Source organism: Muntiacus reevesi, chromosome 13 (genome assembly GCF_963930625.1).
Source record: "Muntiacus reevesi chromosome 13, mMunRee1.1, whole genome shotgun sequence".
Lineage (NCBI taxonomy): Eukaryota > Metazoa > Chordata > Mammalia > Artiodactyla > Cervidae > Muntiacus > Muntiacus reevesi.
In genome coordinates, this window is record NC_089261.1 from 63,270,492 (window position 1) to 63,284,220 (window position 13,729).

The 13,729-nt window shown below is 35.8% G+C and overlaps 1 protein-coding gene across 3 annotated transcripts in view; it reads right to left on the reverse strand.

The window, feature by feature from the left end:
• LRBA (LPS responsive beige-like anchor protein) overlaps window positions 1-13,729 on the reverse strand; it is a 719,345-nt gene that overhangs the window by 522,861 nt on the left and 182,755 nt on the right. For all 3 annotated transcript variants that reach the window (XM_065905003.1, XM_065905001.1, XM_065905002.1), the window contains exon 32: window positions 1,281-1,359. In XM_065905003.1, the coding sequence (XP_065761075.1) occupies window positions 1,281-1,359 (79 nt within the window). The remainder of the gene's footprint in view (window positions 1-1,280; window positions 1,360-13,729) is intronic.

The following is a 13,729-nucleotide window of genomic DNA, read 5'->3' on the forward strand; positions in this document are numbered from 1 at the left end:
CATTAATTACTTGGTCAACAAAGGTCTGTCTAGTCAAAGCTATGGTTTTTCCAGTAGTCATGTAAGGATGTGAGAGTTGGACTATAAAGAAAGCTGAGCTCCGAGGAATTGATGCTTTTGAACTGTGGTGTTGGAGAAGACTCTTGAGAGTCCCTTGGACTGCAAGGAGATCCATCCAGTCCATTCTAAAGGAGATCAGTCCTGGGTGTTCATTGGAAGGACTGATGCTGAAGCTGAAACTCCAATACTCTGGCCACCTGATGCAAAGAGCTGACTCATTGAAAACACCCTGATGCTGGGAAAGATTGAGGGCAGGAGGAGAAGGGGATGACAGAGGATGAGATGGTTGGATGGCATCACCGACTCAATGGACATGAGTCTGGGTGAACTCCGGGAGTTGGTGACGGACAAGGAGGCCTGGCGTGCTGCGGTTCATGGGGTCGCAGAGAGTCGGACACGACTGAGCGACTGAACTGAACTGAACTGAATGAGTTAAAAAAAAAAAGTCCCCTGTGCATTTCAGGGATTTCATTTCCTAACTTATGAACCAAACATGTACACAAATAGTCACTACTTATTTATTGTTCCTACAAAGAGTACTTCCTATTTATACTAGCAACAAAATATGCTACTGAAATTATCAACAGGTAAGCTGCTGGAAACTTCTGTGGTCTCTTCCCAGGTGCTCCACATAATACTATTTCTCTCTATTGATCTTATGGAGCCTCTTATCCCCGGATGACATCACAACTATGAGCCTACACTTGTAGCACCCAAGTAACTTTACTTGTAAAATGCTATGCATTTTCCGACTGTGGTAAGGCATATATCAAGAACTCTAGCCACAAAGGCTCTAGTGGTGAAATATATTCACAGCCTTCCAAATTAGGACTTGAAACATATATTCCTAACTAGACAAGATAACAGCTAGTAAAAATCTATCTATAATTCAATATCAACATAAACTTATTTCAGCATTTCTAGGGAAGATGAACAATGAATTCCAAATGCTCAATCTACAATTATATGAAATGTAAGCCATAAGTTACTAACTACCTGTGACATTAAATATGTTATCCATTCAGCATTTATTGATCACAAATAGCTACTTCTCAGGAAACTTTTACACCTCATCTTCTTTCAGAAATAACTTCTAAAATATTCCCAAGCCTCTAAATGTCATTTTTAAAAAAAAGTAAATTAAAAAAAATTATAGCTAGATATTTTAACAGTTATCAAAAGGAATAAATCACAAATATCCAAATTAATAGCTTGAATACCTCATATTTGAAACTTGGTCTTGTGAAACTGAACCAACTGTTGGAACTGCAGGTAATTTTGCATTAGATGATCTACCACCTATAAGAGAAAATAACCATTTATGGGATAAATAAGAGTTCAAACAAAAAAGCTATCTTGATACCAAATCACAAAAAAAAATACTATATTGCATTTTGCCAGATACCACAGTTAGTAAAGAACCTGCCTGCCAATGCAGGAGACACAAGAGATGCAGGTTCAATCCCTGCATCAGGAAGATCCCCTGGAGAAGGAAATGGCAACCCACTCCAGTATTCTTGCCTGGAAAATCACATGGAAAAACAATTCTGGAGGGCTACAGTCTATGGGGTCGCAAAGAATCCAACATGACTGAGCACGCACACACCCACTACATTTTTAATGGCTATTATAATTTGATGGGACTTCCCTCATGGCTCATTGGTAAAGAATCTGCCTGCAATGCGGGAGATGTGGGTTTGATCCCTGGGTAGGGAAGATCCCTTGGAGAAGGAAACAGCAAACCTCTCCAGTATTCTTGCCTGGGAAATCCCATGGACAGAGGAGCCTGGCGGGCTACAGTCCATGGGGTTATAAGAGAACTGGACATGACTTAGAGACTAAACAAGAGCATAATTTGGATAACATTAAAATCTATCAATTAGCAAGGTTTTTCTTGAATCATTTAGTGTATAATTATCACATAAAGGAGTCTTTGCAACCATCAGCTGAAGAAGTAATAGAAAACTCTAAATCACTCAATTGGGATCATGATTCATTCAGTTCAACACAAAATAGAAAGGACATATGCAAGTAGAAACTTCTTAAAATGGAAGCAAAAAGGAGAAACCACTAATTCCAAATTTAGCTTAAATAGGTATGCCTCATTACCATGAAAACTGTCTCTATGCAGTCACTAAATAACTTCTGCTCTATACTTTAAATGCTTCTGAGTCTAGCTCAGCAAACATCATGCAATGACCAACTGAGAAATCTTTCTTAAGTGATGCAAGCAGAACATACACTCCCCTCATGGGTGTCCTCACTGTAATTAGACATAGCCTGATATTGTGTCTGTCATACTGTACTTCAGTTGATTTTTTAAATGTCCTTTTCCCTCGTATACTAATCTTTTTGAAAGCAGAGATCTCATCTTTTTCATCCATCTCTCTGAAACACCTAGATAAAGTAACACCATAGAAGGTTCTCAATTTATAATTGCAGAAATCGTTCCCTTAATCAAACCATCTCCCAAATTTTAGCAGGTCATTCTTCCCACCTGGTATATAATTCCCTCTCCATTTCCTATAATTTTATGTCCCTATCTTTGTTCAAACTACTGCATAAAATTAATTTCCATCGTGTGATCTAATTTTACTCTCCAATGAACACTCCCAGATATCCTTTTTTTTGTCTATCTGTATTGTTCAATGGCCAACTCACTCTCTTAGAGTACAAACTGTTCACAGTATCCTGCCCTATACAAGAGCTAACTCTTCATGTTTTCCAAAAATAACTGTGCTTATAAATTTTACTTGGCAAGAGAAAAATAAACACCAGGAAATTAACTCTGACAGAGTCAAAGAATGGACAACACACAGTATAGGAAGTTTTGAAAAAGTCCAGAAGACTAATGTGGATGATAATTTACTGAGGCTTTAGAGAGTTCTAAAAAGTTCATAAAAGTAGGGGAAAAATAAAATTCCCATTTAAGAATCAGAATATATGAGATAGAAAAGCACTTAATTTAAGCTAGGAGGAAGACCTGAAGAAACAGAGGGTCATTTTCTAAGACTGGTAATAGGGTGAAAGAAGAAAAGAGGACAAACACGGTGTTAAATGCCACTCTCCAACACAGGGATCACCAAGAGTCACTGGAACTCAACTGGGATGGTATCCTAACAACGTGGAGGGTATACGTACAGGAGATGTACATATTTTGCTTGCACTGGCAGTCCAGGAAGTAAAATTTCCATTTCTAAAAACAATGTCTTAAAAGGACGCCAAGTCAGTATCAGAGCAGACGGAAATCCCATCACAATTCTATAGAGGGATGGACCAAGAAAGGCAGCAGACATATTGAAGCAAATGAAACAAAGATGCAAAGCTTACACACAAGGAGGGAAGAGAGGCTTGAAGAACTCTGCAATCTATCAGGATGCACTATCAGAGATCTGCTGCAGACAAACTGGTGTGGACAGAAAGACAGATAAGAGAGAAACAGAAGAAGAAATTTCCATCTAGCATGTAGAAAAAAAGATGGTAGAAACGGGTGAGAAGGTAGAAAAGCAGCCTCTTCAACATTTGGGAGCTGGCCCTGTAATGTCACCTAGGCCCTGGTGTGGTCAAGGGCTGGCTTTAGCACCTACAACTAGGTCATGGTGTTCTTTCGCTGACTGTGAACAATTTCATAGAACAGCCACATCAAACAAGGCCATGTCATGACCATGATGAACCAACATGAAATACCACTCTGCAATCATGTCCCAAAAGACCAAAACATGAATTCCAGTCAAGTAACAAAGATGGTCAAACATCCCAAATTTTAATATGAAAGCCTGCTATTTCTTTACTAATTAGAGCTTTAGCCTCCATCAAGTCTTCCACGAGTCTAGATAAGATTTAACTAAGATAAATAAAATCACAGAATTACCCATGCTTCAGGACAGTACCTAATTCAGAAGAAAGGCCCATTTCCATAACCCTGCCCTCAAATTATCATTTTTTTTCCAATTATATTTACCCAATGCATGGATACAGCTTGATTTTTACATTCAGAAATGTTCTGTACAAGCCCTCCTAGTCCCAGTCCTTTTCCAAAGGCAGCCACTATCGGCAGTTTGGAAACATATCCTTCTGGACCGTTCTCTACACTTACATACAAACTCAAATCCTTTAATAAATTGTTTTCCCGAAAAAATCCCAAGTTTTCTCATTGTGTACATTCTCCCTCACTGAATTAATTTATTCAAACAAAGGTTTATCACTAGGATCGTGATTGGAGGACACTGACACAGACTTCAGATGACGTCATCAGAGAAAAGATAGGAATTTAAATTTAAAATTTCTTTTAAAATAAGTTAAAAGAAACAGAATTTAAGAAATCTCTAAGTAAGAATTATTTTCCATAACAATCTATTTCATCATGGTAAGATGCACATTCTTCCACATGAAAACATCTCTTAAATCAATGAAATTTACAAAGGTATCTTAACAAGTAGTTAACCAGAAGTTGAGACCTAATTGTGAGAAAGCTAGATAAAATCAGGAAAGCAACACAATCAAATCTGTAATTTGGTAAATAACTAAAGGAGGAGGAATGCAGTAACTCTGAATTCATTGTTTTGACAATCTACAACCTCAAGATTATATAAACTAGAGGAAAAACAGTTGTAAAATATAAGCATATCATCAGAGGACACGTATGCCTTGGAGATATTTTGCGTTCAGGTCCATACCACAGCAATAAAGCAAATATCACAACAAAGCAAGTTTTTTGGTTTCCCAGTGCATAAATATCCATTTGACACCATAGGGTTACAATATACTTTCAATCTGTTACAAAATTTTTTTAATTTTTAAAAATATATTTAAACCAACTATATCTGAAAACCACAGTAAAGTGAAGCACAGTACTGCATTCTCTTACAAATTGTGTTTTTTACAAATTGAAGGTCTGTGGCAACTCTGTGTCAAGCAAGTGTATGGACACCATTTCTCCAATGAAAATTGCTCACACCACATCTAAGCACCCACATTTTGGTGATTCTCATATTTCAAACTTTTTTTCTTTTTATTATTATATTTATTATGGTGATCTGTAATCAGTGATCTCTGATGTTATTATTGCAAAACTATTATGACTGAAGGCTTCAGTTATGGTTAGCACTTTTAATAATAAATTAGTTTAAATTAAGGTATACACATGGTATTTTTAGACATAATGCTATAGGATAGTGTAAATAACTTTTATATGCACTGGGAAACAAAAAATTCATGTGACTCACTTTGTGATACTCACTTTATTGCAGTGGTCTCCAAGGTATGCCTGTATACAAGATACATACTCTCATTAACGTACATATCTATTTAGTACAGTCCCTAACCTGACCACTGAGAGGACCTGAGAGCATCTAACACCTGACTGCATGCACCTTGGCTTTTAAGTACTATACCCCACTATATAAACAAGCCAGAAATGGTTAACTTAGTGTCTGTGGAAGAAAAGCACAAAATGAACTTGAAACATCTACTATTGTTTTTTAGAAGGCAAGGAATTGTCCAAGGAATGACAGGATACGTCACAGTGGCAAAGGAGCCAGCATAAAGGGACTCGCACCTACCAAGATGAAGACAATCTGAGCATGACAATTACAACAGGAACTGATTATAAAACCCCCAATGAAACAGGAAGCCATGAAGCCATACTGATAAAACTGATAAAATTAACAATCTGGAAAATAGGATATTTAAAGGATTTCAAAGTACATATCGACAAAACAGTTATTAATTGCAACTCTACAATATAGAAACCTGGCAGTTATACTTTAATCAAGTGATGAAAGTGGTCACTGTCAAGCATTTTAACAGATCAAAACTGTGCACCATATAATTAGATTCTTTCCTTCTCTGTCTCAGAATAGTCCTACCAGAGAAATATAATGATTTTAATCAAAAGGAAATATCAGATCAACCCAAATTCAGGGACACTCATTTGGTTGTTCCCAATATTTTACAATAAACAATGTTTTGTATATGCTTATATAAATCTATATGCACTCCTTTATATCCTTGAAGTAACTTCCTGAAGTCAATAAGCCCAAAGTTTAATTGTTGATACACAGTGGCTTCCCTGGTAGCTCAGCTGGTAAAGAATCCACCCATAATGCAAAAGACCTCCATTTGATCCCTGGGTTGGGAAGAGCCCCTGGAGAAAGGGATACACTACCCACCCCAGTATTCTTGGGCTTCCCTGGTGGCTCAGATGGTAAAGAATTTGCCTGCAACACAGGAGACCTGGGTTCAATTCCTGGGTTGGGAAGATCCCTTGGAGAAGGGAAAGGCTACCCACTCCAATATTCTTGCCCGAAGAATTCCACGGACAGAGGGGCCTTGAGGGCTACAGTCCACGGGGTCGCAAAAAGATGGACACAACTGAGTGACTTTCACTTGCACACACTGTCAAATTGCCCTAAAGAAAGAAAAAGTAATCCCCACTTCTTCGATTACTAATAAAATTGAATATATTTTTCCCAATTGACAGGAAACATAATAGACTGTTCTGATCTTTTGAGTATTTTTATTGGAATCTTGTTCTTTATGATTCCACTCATCAGCCACCCACAACCAAAGCATTTTCAAACTGAATCCTAGCTCTATCAATGTAAGGTCAGTTTGTTTGATAACAAGTACCCTTAAGAGGTTACAGAATACATGTTGAGGGCAAACAGATAGGACTCTGTCCCTCACTGTGTGGCCTTGGGCAAAGTTACTTAAGCTCTCCCTGCTTTCCTCACCTCATCTACAAAATGAACAGTGATACTGCCGTCACAGGATTATTTCAAGGACTAAATACTGAGAACCTACACCGCAGCAAACATACACTGACAGTTTACCCTCCTACTCTTCTATTCTAGGATCACCTTTAAAATACTGAAAGGAACTTATCATGTTTCCCTTTAGTCTGTACTTGAGGTTGACAAGACACCCAAATTTCTCAATGATTATTCATGTGACATTAAGCACAGGTAACTCAAATGAGATGAAGCTTATAAAACGAAGTTACCTTTACAAATTTCCCATACAAACTTAAGATGAAAGGTAAATTCTTTTGAAAAATCTAGAACCCAATCCCAGATCTCACTGCTATAAAAAGTAGATTGCCAACAGTTTCATTTATCAGACTGGTATAAAAAAACACACAGCCATAAACATTTGGTAAATCTAGCCACTGTCCTCCACAGCCTGTCACTGCCTCACACCATTCCCAAGATTTCCTGGATTACTTCAATTTATCCAGGCACTTTGATGCAGCTTGCTCACTCAACTAAGGCAAAGTTAATTCTGGGTATAGAAAAACAAACCAAGGCTCTAATCAGGGATTTTGTAGATTTAACTAATTAAGAAATAGTAAAGATCTGGGGTAACTTGACCTTCTGAGAAACATGATTGGTCTTTAGGCAGAATTTGATCAATAATCAGCAGTTGTGATTATAGGTCTCAGCCAAACAGAAGCATTTGGAAATGTGGACTATTTTATTGGAGAGCGGGTACTTCAGCAATCTTCCCACAGTTACCCTCTGGATAATCACCTAGCCTCGCTCTCAGAGTGAGCATACTCCTACAAGATGAACTAATCCAGAGTGAATCTCTCTTCTCCACAACACATTTCCTTCCCCTTCCATTGATAATTAGAGTTGACTTTTCTTTTTAATAAGATTACAGTTTCTTGCTGACCTTTCTGCCATACTTACCACCCTGCTCAAGAAAAAGCTATCATTACATAAAAAACTAATAAACTGAATAGAATCTATCTTAATGCATAGGATTGATTTTAAAATGAAGTTAAAGTACACATTTTTTTCATACTGACAAATTTTTTAAAGTACATTTATCAATTCCCATATTTTCACTGCCAAATGATTTCCAGTCTTGCATTTTGAAAATAAAATTTCAAACTGGAATGCAAGATAAGGTGAAATTGAAAATGTTTATTTCTGTCAGGACCAATCCTTCTATTCCCACGTAACACTCATTTAGTGCTTCAAAGACCAAACACTGTTACTACACTCAGCTAATGACACCTGCGATTTTCTAGATTCCTGAGAGCAATATGACCATTGAATCGTGGTTGGCCACTGACTTCTGCCACCAGTGATTAATGAACTATTTCTGAGCTTTGTTTTTAGTGATTGTTTTTAAAGACCATCTTTATTTAGAGTATGTTGGACATTTTCTCTAAAAGGACTAATTGGCATCTTTTCTTGAGCTTTTCTGAAGTTGACAAAAAGGAACATATAAGGTTCAATCTAGTTAAAAATAGAGATAGAAGTAAAAAAATCTCAAGAAAATGTGTAAAATTCACAAAGTAGTTTAAAGCATTAGCTTTAACTGTATAAACTGAATCTAATTTTAATAAGCTGAAATATATACATCAAAATTTGCAATAAACAAGGAGCATTGAGGGCTCAAAAAAATAAAAGTAACACAAATAATTCCTTGATACTACCCTAGAAATAATATCAATTTTCAAACCTACATTTTTTACTGTGATCTATAGCAGAAAGGGATTTTCTTTAACCTTTCTAAATCACAAGAAGACACATTATGGAGAAAGATAAATGAATCAATCAGCAACAGTTTTAAGAAAAAGAAAAAAAAAACACAAAATTCACACCAGGTGTCCTTCATTCCTACTAGACAGAAAAATGTAACTTCCAAATACATTCTGCATTTTTTCAGCTCAGATTAATCATAAATATACGACAAATTTGTTTTAAACTAATTTAACAATAAAAATAAATATTTTCAACAAGTGACCACACATGTAAATTCAAAAGCTACTTCCAACCTGTGAAATGCTACTGACTTATCTTTTCCTAATCTGTACACTGACAAACTGTCTCCTTCAAACTGACATTTTTCCAGACACTCAAAAGAACAAAAAGGAAAATGTAAATAGATCATCTGTCTAGCATCTATCCAAAGAACAGCCAATTGTTTATTCAAGGTCCCTAAGGATCTACATAAATAATGTCCTTTGCAATAAAGTCCCATTAAAACAAATGCCAATATTTAATCCCTAAACACTGTATTTTTCAACTGCACTCTCCCCTTTTCTCCCTCTCTCCCTCCCCACCCATTCCAGATTGGTTCAAGGAGGGACAGTCTACATGACAGTTTAAACCCATTAAATAAAAGAAACTTTTATTGAATAAGTAAAGATAAGCCTCTTGGGTCAAACATTATATAAAGTGAGGAACCAAGTATTTTCCTTTGACACTAAAAATAAACATTCTAATTCATATCAATAATATGTATGGCTCTGATAAAAAGAATATAGAGCCCAATATTCTAATAAAGGTATGATTATTGAATTTTGCAAATTAGCAAACACTCAGCACTTAAAAGTACTTAAGAGCAATTCATTTAGATCCTTCACTGAGCTTACTTCAATTCTGTTTTAATCATTTATGCTTTACAATCACACATATTTGAAAAATACCACAGGGTATTTGAATAAAGAGTTACTGCATCTTAACATGCAGTCTGGGCGATTAAATCTTTACTGATGAGTAACTTGAAAATCTATAAATTTTGATATATTTCTAAAAACCTCTATTTTCTCTTTTAGTGTTCTTTATAAACAAATATGCATACACAAAGAGTATACTTTGTTCTCTGATGAATCTTTTACAACTTACTATGAAAGATCTGTCACTATTATATTAAACATTTTTGCTAATAAAATGCTACAAGAGCTAAGAAATATTATTCAAACCAAACTCTGAAATTTGAACACTGATCATCATTTGAATAACGTACACTGCTTTAAAATTTATTTACGAATTTATTTTTCACAGAATTATTTTGGAGGTAATGTTTTAACAGAAAAGTCTTTGACCTCACATAAGTTGACAAGCTCTAATTCTTTTTCTGGGATCCAGTCCTAGTTTCTCTTTAATTGTGCCACACGTAAAACATAGCAATCACATTTTTACATCAAAATTTCCAAACAGTTTAAACTTTTCTGGTACAAAACTCATGTCTTATGCTTTCTATTCCCATGATTTCTTCCAAGTAAATTCCCATTTTTGCTAATGTACCATCAAGCATATTTTTATTAACTAATAACTATTATTGAATATTAAAAGTTCATTTTTTGTTGGTGACTCGCTATAAAATTGAGAACTGAAGTCATCCCACGGCACAAAGGTTTATTGTCTACAGGGACAGATATTAACTATACTTTCAAATAAAGAAAATAATCCATGATCAAACCCAAGACTTATACCTAACTTGCTCAGATTTACAAGAATAAACTGCCCAGCCCAGCACATAATCAAAATAACAAATAATTCATTCACAAATCATTTTCCCCAAATCCTGTTTGAACCAGAAGGATAATAAGGTTGAATATATTGTATATAGCCTACTTTTTAATGGCAAATAACTTAAATCAAGAGATCTACCAAAAGGAAAACAAAAAAATCTATCAACTAAAATTATTAACAGCAGAGATAACTTTTTATTTGATTGGATTCCAGGTGACAAGAGAACAGACAAGGGAAGTACGGTAGGCAAAAGCATGAAAAGCAGGGCTGTAGGAGAGTCAGAAACAGGACTCCTTATCAAAGCGATAATGTTCAGGGCAGCAATCAATGGACCGGGATAGAAGCAACAAACTAAAATCAAGATATCACATAAGTGACAACAGGAGCCTAGTGGCAAAGGAAGAGGAAAAAGATATCAAAACAAGTGACAGAACTAAAGACCACCATCATAAAAACAACTTACAATGACTTAAAACAGAATGAATTAATTTTTTAAATAATGGGAGCTAGAGAGAAAAAGGAAACTACTATAAAATCTACCCCAAAATGGAAGACAGTGGGAACTATTTGGTAAATACTACCACCATAAACTATACAAAATTTAAATAAGTGGAGGGAAACTGGTAAATTATGACTTGGATGCAAAGTGCTTCACTAACTAAAGCCTTTGTGTGGATCACAACAAACTGTGGAAAATTCTTAAAGAGATCACAATATCAGACCACCTTAACTGTTTGCTGAAAAATCTGTATGAAGGTCAAGAAGCAACAGTTAGAACTGAACATGGAACAACAAACTGGTTCAAAACTGGGAAAGGAGTACATCAAGGCTATATATTGTCACCCTAATTATTTACTTATTTAACTTCTATGCAGGGTACATCAAGTGGAACACCAGGATGGATAAAGCACAAGTTGGAATCAAGACTGTTGGGAGAAATAATAATCTCAGATATATCCAGATGATATACCCTAATGGCAGAAAGTGAAGAAGAACTAAAGAGTTTCTTGATGAGGATGAAAGAGGAGAGTGAAAAAACTGGCTTAAAACGCAACATTCAAAAAACCATGGCATCCGTTTCATCACTTTATGGCAAACAGAGGGGGAAAAAGTGGAAGCAGTGACAAGTTTTATTTTCTTGGGCTCCAAAATCACTGTGCGTGGTGACTGCACCCATGAAATTAAAAGACCTTTGCTCCTTGGAAGGAAAGTTATGACAAACTTAAGACAGCATGTGAAAAAGCAGAGACATCTATCTGCCAACAAAGGTGTGTACAGTCAACACTATGGATTTTCCAGTAGTCATGTATGGATGTGAGAGTTGGACCATGAAGAAGACTGAGCACTGAAGAATTGCTGTCGAACTGCGGTGCTGGAGAAGACTCTTGAGAGTCCCCTGGACTGCATGAAGGTCAAATCAGTCAACCCTAAAGGAAATCAACCCTAAATATTTCTTCAAAGGACTGACACTGAAGCTCCAATACTTTGGCCACCTGATGTGAAGAGCCAACTCCCTGGGAAAGATCCTGATGCTGGGAGAGACTGAGGGCAGGATGAGAAGGGGGCAACAGAGGATGACATGGTCAGATGGCATCACCAAGTCAATGAACATGAGTTTGAGCAAACTCTGGGAGATGGTGAAGAACAAGGAAGCTTGCACTCCATGGGGCTGCAAAGAGTCAAACACAATTTAGCAACTGAACAGCAGCAGCATCCAATAACTACAACAGCCTTCAAGACAGAAAATTATTCTGTAACTCTGCATATGGCTCTTCAGGGTGAGTATTTTAGATCATAATGACTACTGGAAAATGGCCTCAGAAAAAAATTTATCATACGGTTTTATATTAAATAGCATGTGTGTTCTCAGTCGTGTCTGACTCTTTGCAACCCCACTGAGTGCAGCACACCACGTTGCTCTGTCCATGGGATTTTCCCAGGCAAGAATACTGGAGTGGGTTGCCATTTCCTACACCAGGGGAGCTTTCTGCCTCAGGGGTCCCTGGCAGGTGGATTCTTTACACTTGTCCCACCTGGGGAGCCCCCTTTCTATCAAATATTACCTATAACTCAGCCTTTTTCTATTTATATTAAATATTATCCATATACCAGCTTTCTCTCTATTTATCTCTTCTGAAGACTGCAGGAATTTTTTTCTTTCCCTTGTATCACTGTTATTTATTTTTTTATTTAACATTTTTTCTGTCTTTATTGATATAAGTCAGACAAAGACTGCACAAATTTTTAAAACTCAGAGCCTATTTAATTTGTCCCATAAACTGAAATTAAAGGGCACTGTATTCAAAATAAGATGAAAATACTGAACTTACTACATATGGTCTAGGAAGTTACCAGAAATTAATATTACTGAAATTAAAAGATGGCAGAAAGTTTCATAGATGTTAGTAACATCTGCCTTTTTCCCAACAGGGGGCTGGTCTAGGAAAATCACAGTTGATTCTTTTTAAGGCCTTTGGATGGAGGTGAAAGAACAGAAATTTGTATAACCAGTCAAAAATAGACCACCAAATTGCTTCTTCTCCAAAATAAAAAAACAAAACACATCAGAGTATAATGGAACAATAAAGAAGAAGGAAATTCTACTAGAGTACTATACTTATTTTCCTTTATAGTTTCTAAAACAATGAATGATGAAAAAATATATACGTATACAACACTACTGCAAGATATTAATGACACAGGAATAAAGAGGGGGTAAAACTGAGAAGGTATAATATGGGAACTCTCTATCTTCCATTCCTATAACCTAAAACATCTAAAAAATAAGGTCTATTACTCTGCTTAAATGTTTTAATAAAATAAAAATGAGACAGCACAAGGCTGTCTACTACCATTGCAGCTTTTAGTTTCCTTACAAACATTTTTCTACAACAACTATTTTTCCTAAGTATAAAAATAATATAGGATTACTGATAAATTTTTGGAAAATATACTAAAATTAAAAATTTTTTAAATCAAAATTCACATTAATTCATGGGAATAATCATGTAACTTCAGTGTAGATATCCTTGCTTTTTATATATGAAAAATATATACATACTTCAAATATTTACTAATACACAGCATGTAGAGTGTTGCATGGAATATTCTATTTAACCTACTGTGAGCATTTTCTACTATCGCTCAACACTTAAGAAAGTTGTAAAGAATTAATCACATTTAAAATTTTGAAAAGATGTTTCTGTTGACACAAGTAAAATAACCACAATGAAAGGGGGAGAAACAGGGACAAGAAACAAAGAACTTCAGCCTTTGTTTCTAGAACACAAGCTATGTAGTACACAGAAAGGAAACATAAAATGTCCCTGACAGTTGGCTAGTAGAAATATCAAGTTAGAAGCAAAACATCTGAGATATACATGTTTACCAAATAAAAG